The 25511-nt window shown below is 37.8% G+C and overlaps 1 protein-coding gene across 2 annotated transcripts in view; it reads right to left on the bottom strand.

Moving 5' to 3' along the window:
- FAM47E (family with sequence similarity 47 member E) overlaps nucleotides 1-25511 on the bottom strand; it is a 57575-nt gene that overhangs the window by 11943 nt on the left and 20121 nt on the right. For both annotated transcript variants that reach the window (XM_020988436.2, XM_020988437.2), the window contains exons 3-7: nucleotides 18301-18440; nucleotides 17320-17464; nucleotides 12839-13045; nucleotides 7162-7317; nucleotides 1331-1408 (exon numbers count right to left, since the gene is read on the bottom strand). In XM_020988436.2, the coding sequence (XP_020844095.1) occupies nucleotides 1331-1408; nucleotides 7162-7317; nucleotides 12839-13045; nucleotides 17320-17464; nucleotides 18301-18440 (726 nt within the window). The remainder of the gene's footprint in view (nucleotides 1-1330; nucleotides 1409-7161; nucleotides 7318-12838; nucleotides 13046-17319; nucleotides 17465-18300; nucleotides 18441-25511) is intronic.

The raw sequence follows: 25511 nt of genomic DNA, 5'->3' as shown, positions 1-25511 counted from the left end.
GCAAAAATATACAAATGCCTTGACCCAAGATTTTCTCTACTCTCACTATACTTCAGGGAGGTGATGACAGGTAAGAAAAGACCTACCTATTAAGAAATATTCTTAGAGGCACTATTTTTAAAAGCAAAAGCTAAAACAAAACAAATTAGGGAATGTAGATGGGGAAATGTCTGGGAAATGTTATATTAATTTAATATATATATGTATATATGTATATGTATATATATACACACACATATATATACACATACATACATGTATATAAAGATGCCCAGGGAAGAAAGAATCAAAAGAACAATGCCACAGTACAACCATGGAGTTAGAGACAACAATAATGGCAAGAATTTCGTGTTATACACAAAGTAGAGAAGGTTCAAAGGGACAGTGGGGTCTTATAGTCTCTGCACCTTTCCATCTATTGTTTGATTAAATGTAGTTAAAGACAATGTCCAGTTTAAGATGTCTGAAAGACAATTGGTGATATGAGGTTGGAGGTCAGTAGAGAGATTGGGGTAGAAAAGGTAGTTTTGAGAGCCATCAGCTTAGAGATGGTAATTAAATACATAGTAGCTGATGAGATAACCAAATAAAGTAAACAGGTAGTGAATTTGGTATCTCAGAAAATGCCTACAATCTATATAAAAACAGAATCAAAACTTATTTTTTAAAGATATAGAAACACATCCTGCCATTTCACATTCTCTTTGGCAAAGAGAGCACAGCAGCTCTCTTGGCAGCACATCTTCAATCCCCTTCTCTAAAAAAACTTCAGTTTTGTAGTGACCTCCAAACTAACTGTGTACCATGCAACTCCTCTGGGTGTTCTTCTAAAGTATTCATTTACACGATGGTGCATTTAGAAAACTCTAGAGAATAAACTAAAAAACTAGTCAAAACAACTAACAACTTTAGCAAAGTTGCAGAATATAAAATAAACCCACTTAAATCACCAGTGTTTCTATATATTACCAACAAAATCACAGCAGGAATAGATAGAAAGAGAAATCTCATTTAAAATAAATGCAATTGCCTGAAAAAAAAAAAGAAAAAAAAAGAATTCCCAGATTCCTGGTTCTGTTCGAGGATGTTTCATAGGAGCACTTGTGACAAAGTTTTGCATTTTTGGTTTCGGATTCTATTATATTTCGGATTCTACTCACTAGATTGACTTTGAACCTGGAAAGAAAGTAAGCAAGAAAAAGAGCATGTGGCACACTGTATTTTTATCCGGGTCCACCTGTTAACTCTGCAGCACTTCATCTAATCTAGCACTCAACAACAATCTTGTTGCTGATACCCAGACCGATACCCAGATCCTTGTCTTACTCACAGTAGGCATCCTGTAGCCTTTTCTTTCAATAAATTCTTTGAAGGCAACTGTTCCATGAAGGTCCATGAGTGTTGCATCCTAAAAAGAAACCAGAAACAGTTTAAGAGGTCAGTCATCAAAACTTTATTGTTGTAATGGCTCTGAATAAGAGCACTGCTTTTAAGCCACAGAACCAATGAATGTGAGGACGAGAAGGGAAGCATTTTTTTCTTCACATAGAAGAAATGCAAATAATAGCAACCAGATGAAGATAAAGTCCTTCAAGTCATGCAACTAGTCAAAACAATAAATTCAAAGAACTGTTTAGCTTTATGTAAAAAAAAAAAAATCCAGAAATTACCAATTCGGTTCTGGCAGCCTCACAATAATATAGCATTTTAGCTCAGTGACATAGGGTACCTTGCTAGGTCAAGATATTGAAAATAATAAGTTTAATTTTTAACAAAGATGTAATTTTGGACAATAAAATATTAAAATTATACTTTCTAGTGGGATATTCAGACTTTTAAAATGTATTGAAACTTGGGGAGGGTGATGGGGAGGAAGGGGAGAAAAATTTTAAACTCAAAAGCACATGGAAGTGATTGTTGATAAATCTAAATAAATTAATAAAAAAAATTTAAATGTATCGAACATAAGCATTTTGGTTTCTGTTTTTGAAAATATTTTAATATTTTTAAACCATTATTAGGACATCGATAGAAATGAATATTTTCTTACAAAAAGGAAAGAAAAAGAAGTTTGTATATGACATTACGAATCTTTTATTTGTGGGGTTTTTTTTGGACATTATGAATCTTTATGCATATGGTAATTCCTCCAGGGATGGGGAATCTGCAGCCTCAAGACCACATGTGGCCTTCTAAGTCCTGGGGTGCAGCCTTTTGACAGAGTCCAAGTTTTACAGAACAAATGCATTTATGAAGGAGATTTTTTTGTGTGAAGTTTGGATTCAGTCAAAGGGCTGCACTTGAGGACCTAGAGGGCCACATGTGGCCTCAAGGCTGAAGGCTGCCCAGCCCTGCTAGGCAAGGTGGTGGAGTGGGTAAGGTATTGGACTGGGAATCAGGAAGAACTGGGTACAAAGTTCACTTTAGACATTTTTTACTTCTGTAATGCTGAATAAATTACTTAATCTCTCTGTGCTTAAATTCCCTTATTTGTAAAATGGGGGGCTTGCACTTGATGACGTTTAAGGTCTTTTCCAGCTTTAAATATATAATCCTGTGCTCTGTCACATAATTTTTAAAAGCATATATTAAATTTACTGCAATATTTCCAACAGTCTATCTGAGTGCCTTTTGGTTCTTTTCTATATATTTTCATTTTTAATGTTTTATTCATACTTTCCCCTCCCACTCGTCTTCCTTCCTTCCTTCCTTTCACTTCTTTTCTTTCTTCCTTGCCTCAACAAAAAGGGCTGCTAGAAATAGTTTTGCACACATGGTACTATACTCTCTTCTTTTGATCTGTTTGGGGTATGTGCCTTTGAAACATTAGGTTTCACTGTGAAATACAATGGGATAAGTCTTTCCTTATTCCCCTCTCCCTTCTGGTTAAAAAAGGGGGGGGGGGTAAAGTTTAGCCTCCAGGACCAGTGCTGAAGCCCTCAGCTGCACCATAAATTCTTCTATCCATAAATCTGATGGATAATGTGTTTCATGTTCTTCTAATTTACTCATGACATCTCCCTTTACATCTAGGTCATGTGTCTATTTTGACCTTAGACTGATAAATGGTGTAAGATATTGGTCTACACCTGGTTTCTACCAGACTGCTTCCTACTTTTCCTAACAATTTTTACTAGTGAATTGTTACCTCCAAATCTTAAATCTTTACATTTATTAAACACAAAGTTACTACAATCATTTACTACTGTGTATTGTATATCAAATCTATTCTGCTGATCTGCCATTCTATTTCTTAGCCAGTACCAGATAGTTTTGATAATTACTGTCTTCTAATACAGTTGCTGTTTGTTGACTCAGTGGTATCTGCCCAGAGGTATCTGCACTTCGATCAAGCCAGACCTCCACCCTGGGAGGTCAGATCTTTCCTAACATCCTCCCTAATTGTCCTAGCCTGGATGACTGCTTTACTCTGACTTTTAATTATTTCTGCTGCTCTAAAATTTGCCTTGAGGCATTATTTTAAGGGAATTTAGGAAAGCCGGGTAGTTTCCTGCCTTCTGCCATCTTCCCACAATCCCTATACACCATGACTTTAACTTCTTTAGTTAGGTTTACTCTTCAGTCTCTCAGGAGAAATCTAAGGGAGCCCCAAGTTCATGTTTTTGGATTTCACTGGACAGGGTCATTGAGTCATTCATAAAAACTAAATTGTGACTCCCTTGCTCCCAAGGAAGTCTTTTAACCTCTCATGCCAGAATCATCACCTGTGGAGAGACAGAACAAAACATACTTCAGCTCCACCAAAATGAATGGAGGGAGGAGGAAGGGGGAGGAGAAAGAGTACTTCTTTCACTCAGGTGGGAGGAAGTCGAGAGTGAATTAGTTGACCAGGATCTAGTGTGAGGTCGGCACATTCAGAAAAACAGCAAGCTCTGCGTTGCAAATTACTCATTAAGCAGATTAGTGTGTCACACAAGGCTCCAACTGCTCAAAATCATATTTAATTTGGTATAGTGATATTTTCACATTTTCCATTTGAAACTGGCTCACTGATCTGTCCACCTTGGGCTTCTTCAGAGCCCCAAAATTCCTAAGATCCTCCCATCATGCTTCAGTCCTTCCTTCCAGCTGAGAAACTTACACTTACCATCTGCCACCTTACTCATGTGGCACTATACCTAATTATGGTCCTATTGGGTTAAAGGGTAAGCAAATCTGGTGATTTTTAGAGTATTCATCCAAAGAGCATTCCAATGTTGACGGGTCAGTTCACAGCTCCACCAACAGTACATTGGTGGATGCCTGTCCTCCCAAAGATTCTCCAATAGTCACTTTATTCTTTTGTCATCTTCACCAATCGGATGAATATGACATGGAATCTTAGAGTCACTTTAATTTTATTATTTTTTATTATTAGTGAATTTGAGGATTTTTTCACATGCCTGTTGAGAGCTTAAATTTCTGCCTGTTCATGTCCTTTGACTATTTGTTTAATAGTCAAATTCCTAAACAGGAATTGTTCTGATTCTTATTTGCATCAATTCCCTTTATATCTTGTAGATCACTCATTTATCACAGAAATTTGCTGCAAATATTTTCCCCGTTAACTCTCCTTTTTTTCACAGAATGAATTTGGTAGAATCCTTTCTTTTCCTATTTAAAAAAAACAATTTTTGTGACCTTGGGATTATTTTTCTAATATTTCATAGAATTTAGTTGTTCATCTATCTTGTTCTGACTAGGAAGGAGGTGTGTATTGATTGGAGGGGTAATTTTTTTTCTGAGATGTTCTCTATTTCTTGTTTTATTAATCTGGATATTTCCACATACACCAGATGGATTCACAAGTGAATTCTACCTAACCTTTAAGGAACAATTAATCCCAATAGTATATAAACTATTTGAAAAAATAGGTAAAGGAGTCCTACCAAATTCCTTTTATGACACAATTATGGTGCTGATACCTAAACCAGGGAGAGCAAAAACAGAGAAATAAAATTATAGATCAACTTCCTTAATGAATAATGGTGGAAAATTTTTTTAATAAAATGCTAGGAAGGAGATTTCAGCAATACATCACAAAGATCATATGCCATGAAAAGGTGGAATTTATACCAGGAATTGCATGGCTGGTTCAATATCAGGAAAACTATCAGCATAATAGCCCATATCAAGAACAAAAGCAAAAATATGATTATATGAATTGATGCAGAAAAAGCCTTTGACAAAATCTACTAATTCCTATTATAAACACCAGAAAGCATGGGAATTAATGAAGCCTTTCTTAAAATGACAAGCAGTGTCTATCTAAAATCAAGAGCAAGCATTATCTATAATGGGATAAACTTGAAGCCTTTCCAATAAGAGTAAAGCAAGGATATCCATCATCACCATTATTATTCAGTACTGTTACTAGAAAAACCAGCTATAGCAATAAGACAAGAAAAATACATTGAGGAAACGAAAATAAGCAATGAAGAAACATAACTATCACCCTTTGCAAATGATATGATGGTGTGCTTAAAGAATCCTCAAGAGTCAGTTAAAAACTAGTTGAAACAATTAACTACTTCAGCAAAGTTGCAGAATATAAAATAAACCCACACAAATCATCAGCATTTCTATACACCATCAATAAAACCCAACAGGAAGAGACAGAAAAAGAAATTCCATTTAAAATAACTGTAGACAATATAAAGTACTTGGGAGTCTACCTGCCCAGACAAACCCAGGAATTATATAAATTCAATTACAAACACTTTTCACGCAAATGAAGACAGATCTAAACAATTGGAGAAATATTAGTTGCTCATAGGTAGACCAAGCCAATATAATAAAAATGACAATTCTACCTAAGTTAATTTCCTTCTTCAGTGTCATACCAAACTACCTAAGAATTATTTTATAGAATTAGACAAAATGGTAACAAAATTCACCTGGAGGAACAAAAGGTTAAGAATATCAAGGGAATCAATGGCGGGGGTGGGGGGAGATGTCAAGGAAGGAAGCTAGCAGTTCCAGATTTCAAACTGTATTACAAAGCCATAATCGTCAAACAGTCTGGTACTATTACAGAAGCACTTTTTGTGATAGCAAAGAATTGGAAGCAAAGAGGCTGCCCATTGATTGGGGCATAGCTTAACAAATTGTGCCACGTGAATATAATGGAATAATATTTTGCTATAAGAAGTGATGGATGTGATGAACACAGAAAATCAAAGAAAAACCTCCATGAACTAATGTAGAGTGAAGCAAGTAGAACTAAGAAAATAATACATACAATGACTACAACAATACAAACAGAAAAAACAACCACAGGCACACATACACAAAGGCAAAAGTGAAGATTGCAAAATTACAAAGAACAAGCATGAGTCACTTGAGGGGATGGGAGGACACTTCTACATTTTTCAGACTTTTTTTGATCAATTATGTTGATATTTTCCTCTCCTTTATTTTTTTCTCTTTAAAAATACTATTTATTTAAGAAATATAGGAAATGGGGTACAAAAATCTATCCTGCCCCATAGGAAAGTAAAAGGGGAAGGGGATAAGAGAAGGGGGGAAAGATAGAAGGGAGGGCAGACTAGGGGAAGGGATATTCAGAATGTATGCCATTTTGGGGTGGGGGGAGGGTGAGATGGGGTAAAAATTTGGAACTCAAAATCTTGTGGAAGCGAATGTTGAAAACTAAAAATAAATAAATTTTTTAAAAAATACTATTTACTATTGAGTTGGCTCTCTGAAAGAGAGCATATCAGAGAGTATTGGATATTGGATATTGGAAGGACTTTTGGAGGATACTGGGAGAAACTATGATGATATAAAAAAATATATCAATAAAATTGTTTAAAATCATGCTTTTATACCAATTTCATTACATTAACTGAGGTAGGGATATGGAACATCCCAATTACATACTGATGATAAATCACATTCATCAGTGTCTTGGTTAATCCATCATCTACTGAATATTATTCAAATATTCTTTGGGCCCATCCTGGAGTCAGGAAACTTAACATAGACTCTCTCTAATAATTTATTATCTTAATTGTACAACTCGTGATATGAGTTTTGAGATTCTAGGAAAATGATATATTTCTCAAAAGATTCTAGAATGAGTAGAAGGGTCACAAATAGTCTAGGGCCATTTTTAGCCCAAATGAAAATGAGACTGTAGATCATGACATGTGAACATACCTTTTCTAGAAGATTCTTTTTCAACTTTTCATATTTGAAAGAAGCTTCCATTTTAGGATCCAATAGAGGTTCATTTGCTCTTTGCTTCTTCCATAACTTGGTGTGCAGATACCAGGCTCCATACCTGAACTTTACCCAGTCTGGTTTGTAAGGATTCTGTAGAAAAGGAAACAATTCCCAATATCATTTCAGGTGCTCTGGTTTGTTATTACAGTTTGAATTGTTACTGTTATTACATTTGAATATTACATTTAATTACATTAATTATTTACATTCAAGTTACATTTGAATCACTATTCAAAAAGTAAGTCCTTGCTTCCTTGATTCAAATGCTGTTAATAAGTCAACAACATCACTGTGAGTATATTTAAATTTGATTCTTGCCCTAATAATTTAGGGAACATACTTTTCATTGGTTTAAGTTTATGTCAGTAACCAAAATATTTCATCAGTTAGATAATAGCTTCATGTTGTTTCCAGAGCAGTTTAAATTTTACACGTAAGCAAACCTACAATCATATTCATTGAGAAAGATTCCACTAACTTCTTCAAAAACATCTCCATCCTATTGCAAAACTTAAATCAAAGTAGCAGCTAGAAATAATAAAAAAGATGATTAATCTCCTCCAAGAGTCATGTTGCCAACAGTGGGTTTGCACAATATTCATTCATGGACAAGTATTTACTCAGTCTGGTACTATAAATGGCAAGTCCTTTGCCTTTATTTGGGAAGGAAAGGGGAAAAGGAGGACTTAGGCCAACTCTGGAGCATTCAGAAAGGAAAAATTTGCTTCCCTGTATGCCAAGGGTTTTTAACCCAGGGCCTATGAATGGTTTTTATTAATTGATGACTGTATTTTGATATAATTGGCTTCCATTATAATCCTATGCATTTTATTTTATGCACTAAAAAGCACTATTCTGACACTTAACCCCATTGCCTGGCAAAAAACAAACAAACAAACACACAAAAAACAAACAAAAAACAACCCCAAAACAAATAGGGCAGCTAGGTGGTGCAGTGGATAGAACACCAGCCCCAGAGGCCCTGAGTTCAAATCCAGCCTCAGACACAAAACACTCGCTAGCTGTGTGACTCTGGGCAAGTCACTTAACCCCAACTGCTTCACCAAAAATAAATAAATTAAATAAAATATGATCAAAGGTCATCGGAAACCAATATATTTTGTTACTTGCAATGAAGAAACACCAGAAGGTTACTCAGCCTAAAGAGGACACCCCTTCTGCTTACTCTTATTTTGCATAGTTCTAGAAATGCTAGCTATAAATAAAACAAGAGATACAAATTAAAAGTATGAAAATAGACAAAGAGATAGAATTACCCCTATTTGCTGATAACATGATAACTTGGAAGCCTCCCAGAAAATCAAAAGAATTAGAGATTATTAATAGTTTTAGTAAAATAGCAGTATACAAAATAGATTCACAAAATCCATCAGTATTTTTATAAGGGACATACCAAACCTAAAAGGCAATATGATAAAAAGAGAAAGCCCATATAGAATACAGAGTAAAGATTATTTGGGGGGTATGGGTCAGTCTACATGGTTACTGAGGTTCCTTCCAACACTAAAATTCTGTGATCTTGTGAAAATATCTGGGAGCGTAGCTACAAAGATAGATAACATTCCTGCATTGTCCTGTCCCCAAAATATATATTTGTAAAAGTTCTACGTGGTGTTGAGAAATATGTATATTCTTCAACAACTCCCATTTAAAAAATGTTGTAAACTGTATAGCTCTATACAAATGACACTCTTTACAAAAATGAAGGACGACAAATAGCTGGAAAGATATGTTGTGTTCATCATTGAGTCATGCCAACATAATAAACACGCTACCTAAATTAATTTGCAGGGTTAGAGTCACACCAATCAAATTACCAAGGGCATACCTCACACACCTAGAAAAAAGAATAACAAAATTCATTTGGAGGAACAACAGGTATTGCATGGGAAATAATATTTTTAAAAAGTAGGAACAAAGGGAGTATAACATTACCAAAACTCAAATTATATTACTTTCTTTTCTGGACTGTACTCTCGAATTTTTTTTTACCATGTCCCAGAAATATCTTCATCCTGGAAGGTCACTCTAGTCTTGGAATTCACACATTGGAAGCACCCTCTGACCGGTAGCCTCTCTCTGATTGGATGTTTCCTCCCAGAACCTCCATTTAAAGAGGGCACCCAGGCCAGCCATGTCTAATTCTTCTTCACAATGCCCTCTGGACTTTTTCTACCATACTCTCTCACCCCTTCACCATATATCTTTGCTCACCCCCTCTTCAGCTTTTTTTTATGTGTTTTCTTCCACTATTAGAATGTAAGCTCCCTGATGGCAGGGGCTGTCTTTCTTTTTTCTTGCATTTTTATTCCCCGGTATTAGCACACAGTACGTACTTAACAAATGCTTGCTAACTGACTGACAGATATTACGAAGTAGTAATCAACAAAACTATTTGGTTCTAACAAAAAAGCCCAGAAAAGTAGAACAGTGGGACATACTAGATAAGCAAGATGAATCTAATGTAACTATTTAGTGTTAGACGTATACCCGGAGATACATTGGTATGGGACTCTCTCTTTGTTGGTGAAGATCAGTCCTCTGCACCTGTGGAGGGATGGGGCAGAGTTGGCAAAAGTGGGAGAGAGAAGAGTGCCAGGCTCTTTGAGTCTCTTCGAGTTTCTCGGGGACTCTTCAGACCCCTCAGTCTTTGGGCTTCTCTGACTTCCAGCTTCAAGAGTGAAGATGGAAGATGCCAACCCCACTTCAGGTTACTGAAGGTAAAATAAGAAGCCAACAGGAGAGGAGCTGGCAGTCCCCAATATGGCCCTATCCCCAGCTCGCTACACTAGAAACATCAGAGAATTTCCCCTTGCTCCCAATGGAAGAGTTCCTTCACTCTGTACTGTCTGGTATATATTCTCCTATGTGTGTGGATTTCTATTTTGCTATTGGATAAATGTGTATCTTAGCCAGTTGCTACGTATGTGTGTGTTCATTGTGGAAGTAGTATTTGATGGGAAGGAAGTGAAGCCTTGGACATAAAACTTGCAGCCCTCATTTTCCCATTAAAAAATAGTGATCAGAAGATTAGCTGAAGCCTGAAAACCATATCTGCTGAACTAATAATATTTAAGGAAGTAGAGAGATATGATTCTAACCCGGTAGCCCCTCTCTCTGAGGAGAGCAGAGTGGCCATACTTCTGGACCCAACTTCCTGCTTCCCTTCCTGCCAGGAAATAAGATATCCCTTGGAGAAGAGTGGTAGGGTGAAGAGGCTAGAGATGTATATTCTGCCTTCCTTTTGAGCCACACAATAATACCCCCATGCTACACGTAGGGAACAGTCTTTGCTACACGTGGGGACCTTTTCCATAAGAACATAATTTCTAGTCTCTTATTTTTTCAAGGAATTGTAGGGTTTTTGTCTTTCTAGAATCTTATCTTCTCTTCAGCAACCCAAAGTGGGGTTGGCATTGTCCATCTTCTCTCCTGAAGCTGGAAGCCAGAAGAGCCCCAGATTTGAGGAAAGTGAAGAGCTCAAAGAAATTCGAAGGGATTTGAAAAGCCCGGAACTTCTCTAGCTCCTCACCAACTCTGCCCCACCTCCCACGCAGGCTCTCATGCAGATGCAGGGCATCAATCTCCGCCAATGAAGAGAGAGTGCCATACGAAGGGGTTGGGGACTTGGGGTGCAGATAGAATCAAGAACAACAATGTCTGGATCAAGGGCAAGAACTTCCGAGAAAACCGCAAAGACGTCTGACATAAATTATCTATAGACCATTACATTACACACCACAATAAACTGCAAATGGACATGTGGCTTAAAAAGAAAATGTTTCATCATTACAAAAAATGAGAAGAGAACAGGCATTAACCTTCATGCCTGTGGTTAAGAGGAGAATCTTAACCAAGCAAGGGATAAAGGGGATCAGAAAAGGTAAAATAAACAGTTTCGATTATATAAAATTTACAAGCTTCCGCAAAAACAAAATTAGTATGTGAACCAGAAAAGAAACTGTCTTATGGGTGGGGGGGGAAATCTTTGCATTAAATGTTATTGATAAAAGTTTGATATGCAAAATATAAAGGGAATTGATAGAGGACCAAAAGCCATTCCCAATTCAATGTGTTCAAAGGGCATGAAGTCTTTAAAAGATCTGCAAATTCTAAACATTATAAGAAAAGAGGTCTGAATCACTGATATTAAGAGAAATGCCAATATTGTAAGATGATCAGCAGTGAATGACTTAGCTATTCTCAGAAATACCATGATTCAAGACAACTCTGAAGGACTTACGATGAAAAATGTTATCCATCCCCAGAGAAAGAACTGATGGTATCTGAATACAGATTAAAACATACTTTTTTAAACTCTATTTTTCATGAATTTTTTTGGTCTATGTTTTCTTTCACAACTTGACTACTATGAATATGTTTTGCATGACTATATGGAATTGCTTGCCTTCTTAATGGTGGGGAGGTAGGGAGGGAGGAAGGGAGGGAATTTGGAGCTCAAAGTTTTAAAAATGAATGTTAAAAATTGTTTTTACATATAACTGGGGGGAAATAAAATACCAAATAAAAGCTTAAAATAAATAAATTAATTAAAAATGTTTGTTTGCTGTGTTCAATATTAAAGAGAGAGAGAGAGAGAAATGCACATTAAAACAACCCGAACTCAAAAAATCATCAAAGACAAAAAGCAGAAAGTCAATATTGGAGGAACTCTCAGAAGATAGGCACATTGTTTTGGGGGCTGCGCTTTGGCCCAACCATCCTGGAAAACAATTTAAGATTATGGGAGAAAAGTCATTAAAATGTTCATGCCCTTTGTGCATTCCCACTATTTAGCATAATAAGCCACAGCTAACAAAGATACCGTATCAACCAAAATATTCCTACCCGTACATTTTACGGTAGTAGAAAAGTGGAAATAAAATATGTGCCTATTAATAGAAGAACAGCTAAGAAAAAAAACTGTGGCATGTGAAAATGCAGTCAGAAATGAAGAATATGACTTCAGACAAACAAGAATGGCAGGATGATTCAAAGAAGAAAAAAGGAAAAGTATGTAAGTAAACAGAAAGAAATCCTAACCAGTAGCTGGGGACGGAAGATGAAAGAATGTACCTTTGGGGAATTAAACCATTCGGTTTTGGAAGTCCTTCCTTGGAGCTAAGTAGTTTTAATTAGTGAGTACAAACTTACCCAACCTGTTGTATTATTGCACCACATACAATCAGCAAACAAGGCATCTTGCGATTTGCCCTGAATCCTGCCCCACCCCGCCTCCATTTTCCATCTCTTGCTATGGAATCAAATAAAATTACCATTGGGACCAGAAAGGGCATGACAGTAGACTGCTTCCTTGCTCCACTCACCACCTTTGTAACTCAGAAAACCAAAGCTCCCTTCCTTGGCCAACATCCACTTACATATGTTCTCTCTCCCTATTAGAATATAAGGTCCTCAAGGACGGGGCTCCTTAACACTTCAGAATTAAAAAACCCAAGAATTAAAAAGCAAAGAGTGGGCAACTGGGCAAAGCTCTAGAATTTAGAAAAGCCTCCAGCATTTGCTGGATCTTCTTGCCTCTGGTACTTGCTGTTCTGTGTCTTGGAAGAGTTTTTTCATGGGAACTTACCTTGGTCCTCTTCATTCTCCTTTCGTGGTCCATCCCCTCCAGGGCATATCGCATCTCTTCCAGTGTTGTTAGCCCCATACCCTGCTTTAGGTCCAGGGGCAGCTGATTCATTTCCATCAAGTGGAGGACGTTGTAGCCCTTTGGATATTCGTAACTAGTTTCAAACAGTTTCAGGATCGTGGGCACGTCCATCTGGTCACTCTCTCCCTAGTGCATCAATGTCACATTGGAAGCATTACTGTTAAGCAATTTGAAAAGCAAACAACTTCCTACTTTTATCTAGGTAGAGTGCTCTGGGATATTTTGGAGAGGCAGTGTTGAGAGAAGAGTTTTGGTCAATAGATGAACATTTGTTAAGCAACTGCTATGTAGTGACCAGCTAGGTGGAGCAATAGATAGTGTCGGCCTTGGAATAAGAAAGCCCTGAGTTCAAATCCTTCTTCTGATATTTATTCACTGTATGACTCTGGGCAAGTCACTTAACCGCTGCTTGCCTCAGTTTCTTCCTCTGTAAAATGGGAGTAATAATAGCACTTACCTCCCAGGGTTGCTGTGAGAATCAAATGAGATAGGCAAAGTGCTTTGCAATCCTTAAAGTGTTATATAAATGTTGGCTATAAAAACAAGAGTTCCTGACAGGCTGACTTCAGAAAAACCTGGAAAGACTTGTATGGTCCGATGCTGAGTGAAGTGAACAAAACCAGGAGAACATTGTACACAGTAACAGCCACATTGTCCAATGACTAATATTGATAGACTTAACCCTCCTCAGCAATACAAGGATCTAAGACATCTCCAAAGGCCTCGTGTTAGAAAATGCTATCCACATCCAAAGAAAGAACTATGGAGTTTGAATGCCAATCAAAGCATACTATTTGCTATTTTTTTTCTTCTGTTGTATTTTGTTTCCTCTTTCTGGTGGTTCCTCCTGCTGGTTCTAATTCTTACTTACAACATCACTAATGTGAAAATATGTTTAGTAGGAATGTATATGTATATCCTGTATCAGACTGCATGCTGTCTTGGGGAGGGAAGTGGAGAGGGGGGAGAAAAACTTAAACTCAAAATCTTATGGAAGTGATTGTTGATAATTCAAAATAAATTAATTTATAAAATTTGCCAAGCCCTTAAAAAAAACACAACAAAGAGCTTACATTCTATCTAGGAAGACAACATATGGGTACATGTACACACTTTTTGTATGCATATATACAAAATAAATACAAGCTAATAGCATATAGATAGGGATGGAGAAGGGACTGCTAACAGTCAGGAAGATGAAAAAAGTCTTTATATTTCATAGAGGAGGGGGTGCATTCTAGGCATAGTGAGATAGTCTAAGGCCATGGAAACAGATGGAGTGTTGTGTGAGAGAAACCATAGGAAGATCATTTTGCTGGACCCACGAGTGTCCAAAGGGAAATAACTTTTGGAAGGCAGGTTAGGGACAAGTTGTGTAAGGCTTTACATATCAAACTGAGGAGTTTGCGTGTGATCCAATAAATAATGAGAAGCCACTGAAGTTTATTGAGCAGGGGGATGACATTTCAGATCTGGATTGCTGCTTCTCAGTTCCTAAGTACTGCTTTGGGGATGTGAAAGAGACATAGTAGCATGGTCTTGGAAACCATAGTTTATCTGGGGAACTAATTTTCTGTTTTAATAAAAGGTCCTTACTCCCTTTTTGTACAGATGGAACTCTTAGTGGTGCTGGAGAATTGTTCTAACACCAATGGCTGGTTCTTGCAGAAAAAAATGAGAACTGGACCCATGACTCCCTCTACCAATAGCTGCTCTCCAACTTTTAGTCTTAGAAAATTATCTGGATCAGTGAGAGCTCAATTGATTTGCCAAAGGTCTGTGTTGTAGCCAGTCTGTGTCAGCGGGGCAACAACCCCTGGTGCCTCTAAATGTCTACTATCCAACAACTGATTCAATGAATAAGACTTTGCATTTCGGGAACATAGAGCTAGTAAGACAACCCTATCCGGGAGCCAGTGACCAAAGTCCCTGGCATCAGCTTTCCCATATTGGCTGCCCTTCCCTGACTGTCCTCCTCCCTAAAATGTGGCAGAGAGATCTGAGAATAATAATCCTCACATGGTCTGACCTAGGCAAAGTAGAACAGAAATGTCACCTCTCCACTCCTGGACAGCACATTCTCTTTATGTATTCTGATTCCACTAATTTTCCTGGCTTTCCTATCACACTATTACCTCATATGGGGCTTTCAGACCACTAAAATCCCCCAGATCATTTTTTTTCCCAGACAAACTACGATGCATCCATTGTTCCCAATCTTGTACTTGGGAAGATAATGATCTAAACCCCAATGTAAGAATTTACATTCATTCCTATTAAAATTCCTATATTTTGGTTCAACATTCCAGCTTTTGGGATCCTGACTCCATCGTTAAGTGCTCCGGCTGTCCCTCCTACCTTTGTGTCATCTGAAAATTTGATGACTATACCTTTATCTAAGTCACCACTAAAAATGTTAAGTGGCATAACACCAAGCATGCATGGTGGGAGCACTCCACTAGTGACCTTCTTCTAAACTGACATGGAACTATTAATGATCAATTTAGGTCCTACCATCCAACTAACCTGAATCTACCTAATTATACTGTCATCTCACCCATATCTCTTCATCTTTTTCCCCCCCAAAGAACAGCATGAGAGACTTTGGCAAATGCTTCCTCATAATATGTGTATCAATAGCATGCCACCTGATCCATCAGTCTAGTAACCCCATCAAAAAAGGAAATGAGAATGACCTACTATTCTGTATAGGTCTGTGGGAAAGGTGGGGCTAACTGGAGAGGTGGGTTGTTGGACAATCTAACAACTCTTAGGACTAGCCTCTTGAAAGATTAGTGTTACAATTCTGAACAAAGGAATAGTATCCCTTGGGAAGGTTAAGTTCCTGGTAGGGATAGGTTGTTGTGAGAACAGTGTCCTAACCCCTTCTTCCATACAGGTTTGACTGGTTTTTCTCTGAAAGGCTACACATCTACTCCCAGGATCTCATTAGTGTAGGGGACTAAATGTTAGCTGCTTTCCTGGTCTTGTAAGGGCATGAAAGGCTCACCCTCTTGGGGTCAGGGCTCTTCAGACTTGGCACATGTCCCCACACCCTACCCAGCTGACCACACATATTTCGACAGAGAGGCAAAGAAGGCAGTATTTCTCCAAGCTAAGTGCTAAGTCTCCTTGGGTATTCTTTCTATGGTATGGCTAAGTCAACTTCCTTTTCCTAATGGTTCAGTGACCTATGGGTGACTTATTTTGTTCCCACATTTAACCTGAATGAACAGGTTATGAGCCTGAGTTAGGTCAGGTTCCTAATAGTTGCTCAGATCCCCAGCCAGACTAAATGCTTTGTTTTCCCTGTACATATGTGTGTGTGCACATGTGCATATGCAGGATGGGTGAGGGGGGAGTATAACTTCAATCACAGTGTAGGACTATTTAAGTCTAAAGGATTGGATCAAGAGGTAGAAACCCAGAAAAGACGGAAGGAGATTTGTTTCTATTGTTTATAGTCTTAGACATGAATATTTTGTGCTTTAAAAAAGTATCAGATTAAATAAAGTCTATTCTTCATTCAACATTTGTTAGCCTGAGACCTTTTCTTTTTCACAGAGACCAAGACATAAATCAGATTTTGATGTTTCTAGGAGAAATTCTGGGTAGGGACATGAATGAAAGAAGTAATGATTGAGAAGCCTTGAAGCATGAACCTTATTGTTATAAACCCAGAGCTTCAGTCCTGGCATATGAGTTATAAGAGTCATTTGTATATACCTTGCCACATTTAGCTGAACATGGTTGATTAGGTCCTCTCTACTTAAATGACAAGAAAGTCAACATAACATAGTTGAAAGAACACTGGACTTGGTCTGAAAAAAAGACTTGTATTTATATCCCAGCTCCATCACCTAATACTCGTACAACCCTGGTCAAGTTTCTTTATCTGAGCCTCAGTTTCTCCATTTATAAAATGGAGGCAGTTTGGTTGACCAGTGATTAGAGTACCATGCCTAGAATCAGAAAGATCTGAATTTGAACCTGGCCTTAGACACTATCTGTGTGACCCTGAGCAAAGTCACTTAATTTTTTTGTGACTCATTTTCCTCAACTGTAAAATGGGAAAAATAACAGCTCCTACCTCCCAGGGCTGTTGTAAGGATAAAATGAGATAATCCATGTAAAGTTCTTTGCAAAGCACTATAAAAATACTAGTTGTTATCATACTCGCACTATTTATCTTACTGGGTTGCTCTGAAGGCAGTGCTTTACAATCCTCAAAGAATTATAGACATATAACTTCTGAGTTACATAGATTATTGTTAGGAGAAAATTTATTTGGTGGTTGGGGAGGGGTCATATTCTAAATCTGGTGATTTCCCTTAGATTTTGTCCCCCAAGTGATAAAATTCACCCCAATGAAGGAAGTTCATGGGTGGCTGCTAACTTACAAAAGCAGAAACCCAGTCACAGAATTCCTTAGCAGTGCGTTGTACGTGTTCTTCCAGCTCTGAGAGGCGGCTGCATTCTTCCTCTTCTATCTTTTCTTCCCCACGGAAAAACCTGTATGGGTTCTTCACTGGTGGTGGCTTGGGGCTGGAGAGACAATGAACAAATAGAAACACAGAGTGAGTCAGTCACTGAAAAGCCTCAGGCTAAGAGAAGCCTTGGTGCTGGACAGGGAGGGAGGTACCCAGTTCAGAGGCCTCACAACAGCACCTCTCTCTCAAGGTCACAAGGAAGTCTTTCAATTATATTACTATTATTAGCAATAATTTGGGACAGAATCAATATAAGCTATGATAATAACGCATTCTTAAAACGAGAAGTCCTTCACTTCTTTGGTGTTGGGCACTCCTGTGATACTCTGGAGAAAAGTATAACAACAATAATAATGTTATCGTACATAATAACACTGTTGCTGTTGTTGCATCATTTCATCATGTCCGACTCTTCCTGACCCCATTTGGGGTTTTCTTGGATGAGATACTGAGTGGTTTGCCATTTCCTTCTCCAGCTCATTTTACAGGTGAGGAAACTGAGGCGAACAGGGTTAAGTGACTTGCCCAGGGTCACACAGTTAGTAAGTGTCTGGGGCTGGATTTGAACTCACAAAGGAGGCTTCCTGACTCCAGATCTGGCACTCTAACCACTGTACCCCATATAAGGAGTCCTTTGGCTGGGTCCTTTCCATTCTTCACAGTTATGCCTCCATCTAGCTAGTAAAGGAAGTGGCCACTCTATTGGCCTGGGTGGGTGCTTTCTCCTCTTCATTATGAAGCGATTTCATTTAAGAAATCAAGTCAAACTGCTTCTTATGTTCTAAACCTTACTATATGGCAACCTTCCTAAGGGCAGCTTGGGAAGTGAAGCAACAAAATCTCTTGTCGACTGATCAAGAGTGTCCCTGAGGGTCCTCGAGCAATACTCACCCTTCCAATGGCAAGCACTCGTGAATTTTCATCATTCTAGCCCAGGGTTTTCTCTTGAGCTCTCTGCCATCCTGACAGTACACCCATTCATCCTTCAAACACTTCTCTGGATCAAGGACTTTCAAAACCTGCTTAAGAAGCTACAGTGACAAAGGATATACCTTCAATAAGAGGAGAAGTTAAAGTGGAATAAAATGGGCCCTACTTTTACAAACAAAACCAGCCCACTCCCTCTATCTTGTTGTGTTTACTGAGCCTTGTCAGTCACGGCTATTTATTGAATTAAATGTGGAACTGATGCAAGTTGGTCAAACTCCATTCCTTCCCCTACAATGGAAGGGAAATACTCACGGATCCAAGCCTATTTTTTGGACTGATTTCACATTCTTCTTCCTCCCCGCCTCCCCACCATGAACTTATTCTAGTCAAGCTGGCTTGCTTCCTGTCACCATATCCACATTCCATCTTACATCTTTGCATAGGCTGTCCCCCGTGTCTGGAACACTCTTCTATCTCCCTGCCAACTCTCAGGCTCACTAACGCTCTTCCAGGCTCAGAACATGTGCCTTCCCTGATTCTCCCAGTCGTTAGTGTTCCCTTCTGCCTAAAGAGCAATGGAGGAAATTACAAGTCACATGGTAGCAAAAAGAGGAAGGATGGCACTCAAGAGGGAGAAGGCCACCCAAGCTGGCTGCCAATCCCACTTGCCATGCTCCATGATCAGATGCAGCTCTTCCTGCCTCCTGGACAAATACCTGCTCATTGCTTAGCATCACCCAGGATTTCTACTCATCCAATTCTTCCCCAGACATACTCTGAATTCATTTGATCTCATTTAATTATCTCATCCAATAAACTGGGCAGGACACCTAAGCCAGAAACTTCAAGGATAGAGAAAATCGATCATTGATGCCTTAATTTTGTTCCCTTCTTAATTCAACAAATATTAATTCAAGATTGTGGAGGCAGAAAAAGAGAGGCCTTGCATCTTTCCTCTCTTAAGAGGAGTAACTTCATTTTAGAATTAGTTTCCATGTTGGTGTAAATTGAGCAAGCCGTGTTACTGTGGCCCTTTGTGTTCGTCGCTTCCCTCCCCAGTTTTTTGCAAGACCTTGTGTTCTAGTCCTCACCAGGTTCCCTCTTATCACTTTGATCAACAAGGCTGTAATATCACAAAACCGTATCAATACTAGGTCTGTGTTCTCTGTTGCTTTATGGGACTTTGTAACCCTACGCTTAGTAAGATTCTGTGGTCCAGCATAACTGCTCCCTGCTTTGTGTATGTCTATAATATTTTTGAATGTGCATATATGTGCTTATATCATTATAATTCACTGTTGTGCTACATTGTATTGTGTTATGATGTTATGTTATATTGTCTTGTGTCGGGATGTGATGTTGTTACAATATCTTGTGTTGTGATTTGAGTGTGATGTGATTTGATGTGATGCTATGTCATGTTATGTTGCTGGGGAAGAGCTTATATTGAGAGCCCACGTGCCTGACAGGTTTTCTTTGTCAGCTAACTGACCTCTTTGTGTCATGGGATGAAATCTTTATTAGTAAAGTGTTAATTTTTTACTGATTTGTACCTCAGACTTCAAACAGCGGATCTTTCTACCACAACAGTACTACTAGAGGTTATGTTATAGAAGGGTCAATGATGGATAAGCCATGGTCCCTGGCCTCCAAGAACTTATAATCCAGTTAAGGAAATACGACACAGACATAAATAATACTAACAGGAAGAGTCTAGAAAGTACTATTGGGGGAATTTGAAGTCCTGAGCAAGAAACTGAAGATCTTTAGAACAATAGTGATGTTTTTTAATGAAAATAAGGGCTACAGAAGAGATAGGGGAAGATATATACAGATATGGGAAGTGAGCAGCTATTTAGGAAGATGATGTCTTGAGAACAGGAGTTAGATTTCTGGACCACTACTTAAAATACAGGAATGAAAGTCTTATGGCTAGAGGTTGAGAGTACTAAATGAAGTCCAGAAGGATATATTTGTTATAAGCACTTGAAGTATTGAGAAAGTGATTTGAAGAAAGGACTTGTAATTAAAAGATGAGAGAAGGAAGAACATTTTCCATGAATGTTTATCTGCTAACCCAGATACTACAGAGTACATCAAGGTCTGCAAACAAAGAAAGACAATACAGAAGACTAAGAGACAACATCTGCGGTGTCTTGATTGGGGAAAATCCATAATACATAGTAAGAAGTGAAAAGTCATTAACATAAGCTCCGTGAAAGATGGAAGCCCAGATATGGTGACCTGTTAAAAATCACAATTTAGTCACTGAATCAAAACTCAAATGATGTGTCTGGCAAAAGCCGTAACAAGAAACAGTGACCTGTTTATGACCTTTTTGACCAGTACACAATTCTGTGTTTGGGCATTTACCCAACAATATTGCCTTAACGCCCAATCTTGGAAATGTGCTCATTACTAAGCAGAAATTCAAAATATCCACTAATCATTGGGAATGCACTCTCTAGCTCCTCCTCCCTTTGTCTGTTTCATATAATTATCACTGGCCTTTCCTGGGGTCTTTGCAGGGATGCAACCAGTAGCCTGGCTGCTGCGCCAGACCAAGGATGATTAATATCTTGGCAGGGATCCATCATATTGCCCCAAATGTAAGTAACTCAAATTGATTAAACTACTATCCACAATCAATCTGGAGCTCCTTGGCCTCTTCCTTTGGTATCAGATTTGTCCCACGGTTTGGAGGGAGGTACAGCATTCCCCAGGTGGGGGAATTCCAGGCCTTACAATATCCAAGAAGGCTAACAACAACAAATTTCCCCAGGTGTGCATGTGCTAAATTGAATTCAATCCTGTAAACATGACCTAAGCACATCCTGTGTTCAGAGCAGTATGCTAAATGCTGAGGAAGATACGGTGTCTATTCCTAAGATGTGGTCCACTTCCTTAGAGAACTTATAGTCTAGCAGGGAGATAAGACACAAAGATGAGTGTGATGCACAGCATTACATGATAAGTGAATTACAGAGTCACAAGACAAAGTACTCTGGGAGATCTGATAGGGACGGATTAATTCAGGGGTCAAGTAGTAACATAAGACAAATAGACTTAGAATTAAATTAGGAACCAAAAGAGGGAAGCATAATGGAAAGCATTTTGGACATCAATAGGGAAAGAATGGGAAGAAATATCGTCCACAGAAATTTACAAAATGCTATAGACTATCTAGACAGAAAAAGGAAGTACGTGAGGACTCAGTGAAATAGATCACAAGTCTAGCACAAAGATGTGATATAGTAGAAATGACCACTCCATCTTGTATTTGTGACATAGAACAAGAGGAAACCTGGACATAGTGTAACACAAATATAGATTTTTTAAGGGTTCAGAGGAAGGGTAGGTAGAATCTTATGGCTTAAAATTCTACAGAGGTCAGTCCAGGAGAGAAATGGGAAGCTCTGAACCATGAAATTCTGGGAATGAAAAGAAAATAACAATTCTGGTGGTGAGGAAAGGGACAAATTGTTTAAAGAGACCACCAAAATATGAGGACAAGAAACACATTGGTCAAGTTAAAATTAAAAAAAAATTGGATCAAGGATAGCTATGTGACGATTATTAGAAAATCATGGCACAGTTTTGTATGAATAGTGTCAAGAACATTAGAGGTCAGTAAGAACTGAGGTTGGCAAGGAAAGTGAGGCCATCAGAAAGCATTTTTTTATTGGAAAAGAAAGGAAGATCAGGGCAGCTAGGTGGCGCAATGGAAAGAGCACCAGCCCTGGAGTCAGGAGGACCTGAGTTCAAAACCAGTCTCAGATCAGACACTTGACACTTACTAGCTGTGTGACCCTGGGCAAGTCACTTAACTCCATTGCCCAGTAAAAACAACAACAGCAAAAGATGCCTCAGAAAGGAAGATCAAAGAAGAGATAGTATCATTGCTCAGAGCGGATGGAATGATGATAACAGATGATGGCAAGAAGATCATGCTGCTGAAATTTTACCTTGTTCCTGTTTTCTTGTGATGGTAAATTATTTGGGGGCTAAAAGGGACAAAACAAAAATAGCTAATAGAGAGTTTATAAGCAAGATAAGTAAGGAGATTGTAAGAGAATATTTAGCTGCACTTGATATGAGTTCAAGTCATAGAAAGATACAGAGATGTGAGCTAGCTGATGTGAATACGATCAGCTTTGTTTGAATGGCTGTATTCAAAGAGCAGCTATTAATGGTTTTATGTCAAATTGGAAGGTGGTTAGTCTATGGTGCAGTGTGCCAGGGATCTGTGCTCAACTCTGTGCTCACATTTTCATCAGTGATTTAGAATAGAGACATGAATAGCACATTTATCAAATGTGCAGATGATGCAAAATTCAGAGATATAGCAAACATACTGAATGACAGAATCAGGATCCCAAAAGACCTTAGTAGGTTAGGGCATTGAGTTAAATCCACTAAGGTGAAATTGAAAAGGGACATTATGAAAGCCTTACATTGGGTTCAAAAATCAATTTCACATCTATTTAACGGGAAAAGTGTGGCTAGACATCTGCTTATCTGAGAAGGGTGGGGGCAACGGCAGTGTTGAGTGGATGGTAAGTACAACCAGGATCAACAGCATTATACAGAAACCAAAAGAACTGCTACAATCTTTGGCTATAACTTGCCCAGACCACAACTGGTGAATTGCATGTTGTTTTGATACATATTATGAAGGATATTAATACAGGACCAAGGAAATAACAAAGCAAGAAACAATAGGGCTAAAATTTCTTTAAAATGAGAATAAATTTGCAATGATTACTAGTAGAGTTTCAGAAAAGAAAATGGAATCACTATAAGAGCTCCAAGAGAGACTAAATGGTCTATTTTAAAAATTGAAAGATAGAATGAACACAAAGTTTCCGTTTAAAAAGTAGCTGACATATCAAAAAACGAAGGTGTCAGAACAAAAAAAGCAATGATATAACAAGCATTATTAGAATAAAGTAAAAATTACATATACAATTCCGTGTTCAATCAAAAATGACTGACCTGGAAGACAGGGTTCAAAGGGGTAATATAAGAAGCATTGGCCTCTCAGAAAAAAATATAAGGACAGAAAAAAATCCGAGTACCATATTTCAAGAAGTCATAAAAAAAATGCCTAAAGGAAACTAAGTTGTGCAGTGGAAAGAGCATTGGGCCTGAGTCTGGAAGATCTGAGTTCAAATCTAGCCTTAGACACTTATTAAGTATGTGATGCTTGACCAAGTCACTTAATCTCTTTGACTCAGTTTCCTCAACTGTAAAGATAACTCCCAGGGTTGTAATGAGGATCAAATGAGATAATATTTATAAAGCATTTAGTACAATGCCTGACACATAGTATGTGCTTAATAAATATCTCCTTACTTCCAGAGAGTAAAGTAAAAAATCTATAGAAGATACAGGACATTACCCAAGAAGAACCACAAGTTTAACAAATCTAACTATGAAATGCCCAACTCGAGCCCTTCTAGGTGAAGAAATAAAACCAAAAACAACCCCTGCAAATATATACATACATACGTATATACATGCAACTATGTTATGTGTACATGTGTGATTGTATGTATGTGTGTTGTGTGTATACATATATACACATGTATGTATGTATGTATGTATGTATGTATGTATGTATGTATGTATTGCCAGAAGGAATAGCAAGATTAGGAAATAAGGCATATCAGTCAGAATCACTCAAGACTGTCGTGAGGAAAGAAAGGAAAACTTTAAGTATGATAAAAAAAAAAAAGAAAATGGCTTATACCCAAGGATAACATATTCTTCAAAATTGAATACAATCCTGTAGGGGAGAAATAGCCTGCTAACATAATCTATGACTTACAAGTATTTCTGAGAAAATCTTTCCTCAGTCTTTGAAATATACATACATCAGATAAAAGAAAAGTAAGAAAGGTAGATAAGTATGGATAGCTTAAAAGAGCTAGGTAACATTCCAGTGTTTACATAATGAAAGGAGCAGAAAAGACCATTATAAATTGGGAATTCCACTTTGTGTAAGGGGCATTGATGGAAGAAAAAGAGACAAGATATGGATGTGAGTGTTCAAAAAGAAATAATATAGAAAAAGGAAGAGGAAGGGAAAGAAAGGAATTAGCATTTGTTGAAAGTGGGATGCCACAGCTGAAGGTATTCCAGATATAGATAAGGAAAGGAGGGACCTTCATGAATTACTCTCACCAGGACTAGTCAGGACAAGGTTAAATAGATTATAATAATAGAAGTTAAATAAAATGAGTTGGAGGATGAGGTTGGGAAAGGGAATGGCTTAAGGAAAATGAACTAGCTACGGAAACTACAAAGATGTGATTACCAATAACAAAAATTTGGGTTCAAATTCAGTGATTTGGGGCTGGGCAAAGAGGGTAAGGGAAAAGGAAAGGAAGATGACTAGAATAAGACTGCCAAATGCAATACAAACTACATTTTCCTAGTGCTAATTTCCTATTTTTTTTTAATTAGGAGAAAAAAGAAAATTATGTAACAGAATTTAATGGAGAAAATACTTGTTACATCCTTTAATATTAATGGAATGAATTCACATATGAAAAGAGAAGATGGTGGAATAATGGCTTCGGAAAGCAAACCCCAATAATTTACTGTGTAAGAGAAACACATTTAAAACATAAAGATTCACAAGATAGAGACTGGAGCTGAGATTTCACTGGTATGGGAAACTCCCAGGTGAGGAAACTGTCTATAACAGTGCAGATCAGCACCTTCTGTGTAATTTATAGATTTAGAGAGTTGCCTAGAGAAATAAAAAATAATTGATTCTCCTAAGATCACATGCCAGTATATGTCAGAAGCAGGACTTAAACCCAAATCTTCCTGGCTTCAAGGCTGGCTCTCTAACCACTGTGCCACAGTGAGTTAAAATGTAAAGTTGAAAGAGAAAGAGAAAAAAACAAACCCCCAGGACCAGATGGATTCACAAGTAAATTCTGTCAAACATTCAAAGAACAATTAGGAAATATTACATGAACTATCTGAAAAATAGCAAAAGAGGAGATCCTATAAAATTCCTTCAATGATAAAATTATGTTTCAAAACAGGAAAAGAAAACTCTATTAAAAAAATCCCTAGTGATTATAGATGCAAACATTTAAAATCAAATGTTAGCAAAAAGGCTAAAACGACATGTCAGAAAGATTATGCAATATGCC

Source organism: Phascolarctos cinereus, unplaced genomic scaffold (genome assembly GCF_003287225.1).
Source record: "Phascolarctos cinereus isolate Bilbo 61053 unplaced genomic scaffold, phaCin_HiC Scaffold_9;HRSCAF=440, whole genome shotgun sequence".
In the NCBI taxonomy this organism is placed as follows: Eukaryota; Metazoa; Chordata; class Mammalia; order Diprotodontia; family Phascolarctidae; genus Phascolarctos; species Phascolarctos cinereus.
The sequence above is the reverse complement of the archived record's forward strand: the minus strand, read 5'-3'. Positions and strand labels throughout refer to the sequence as shown.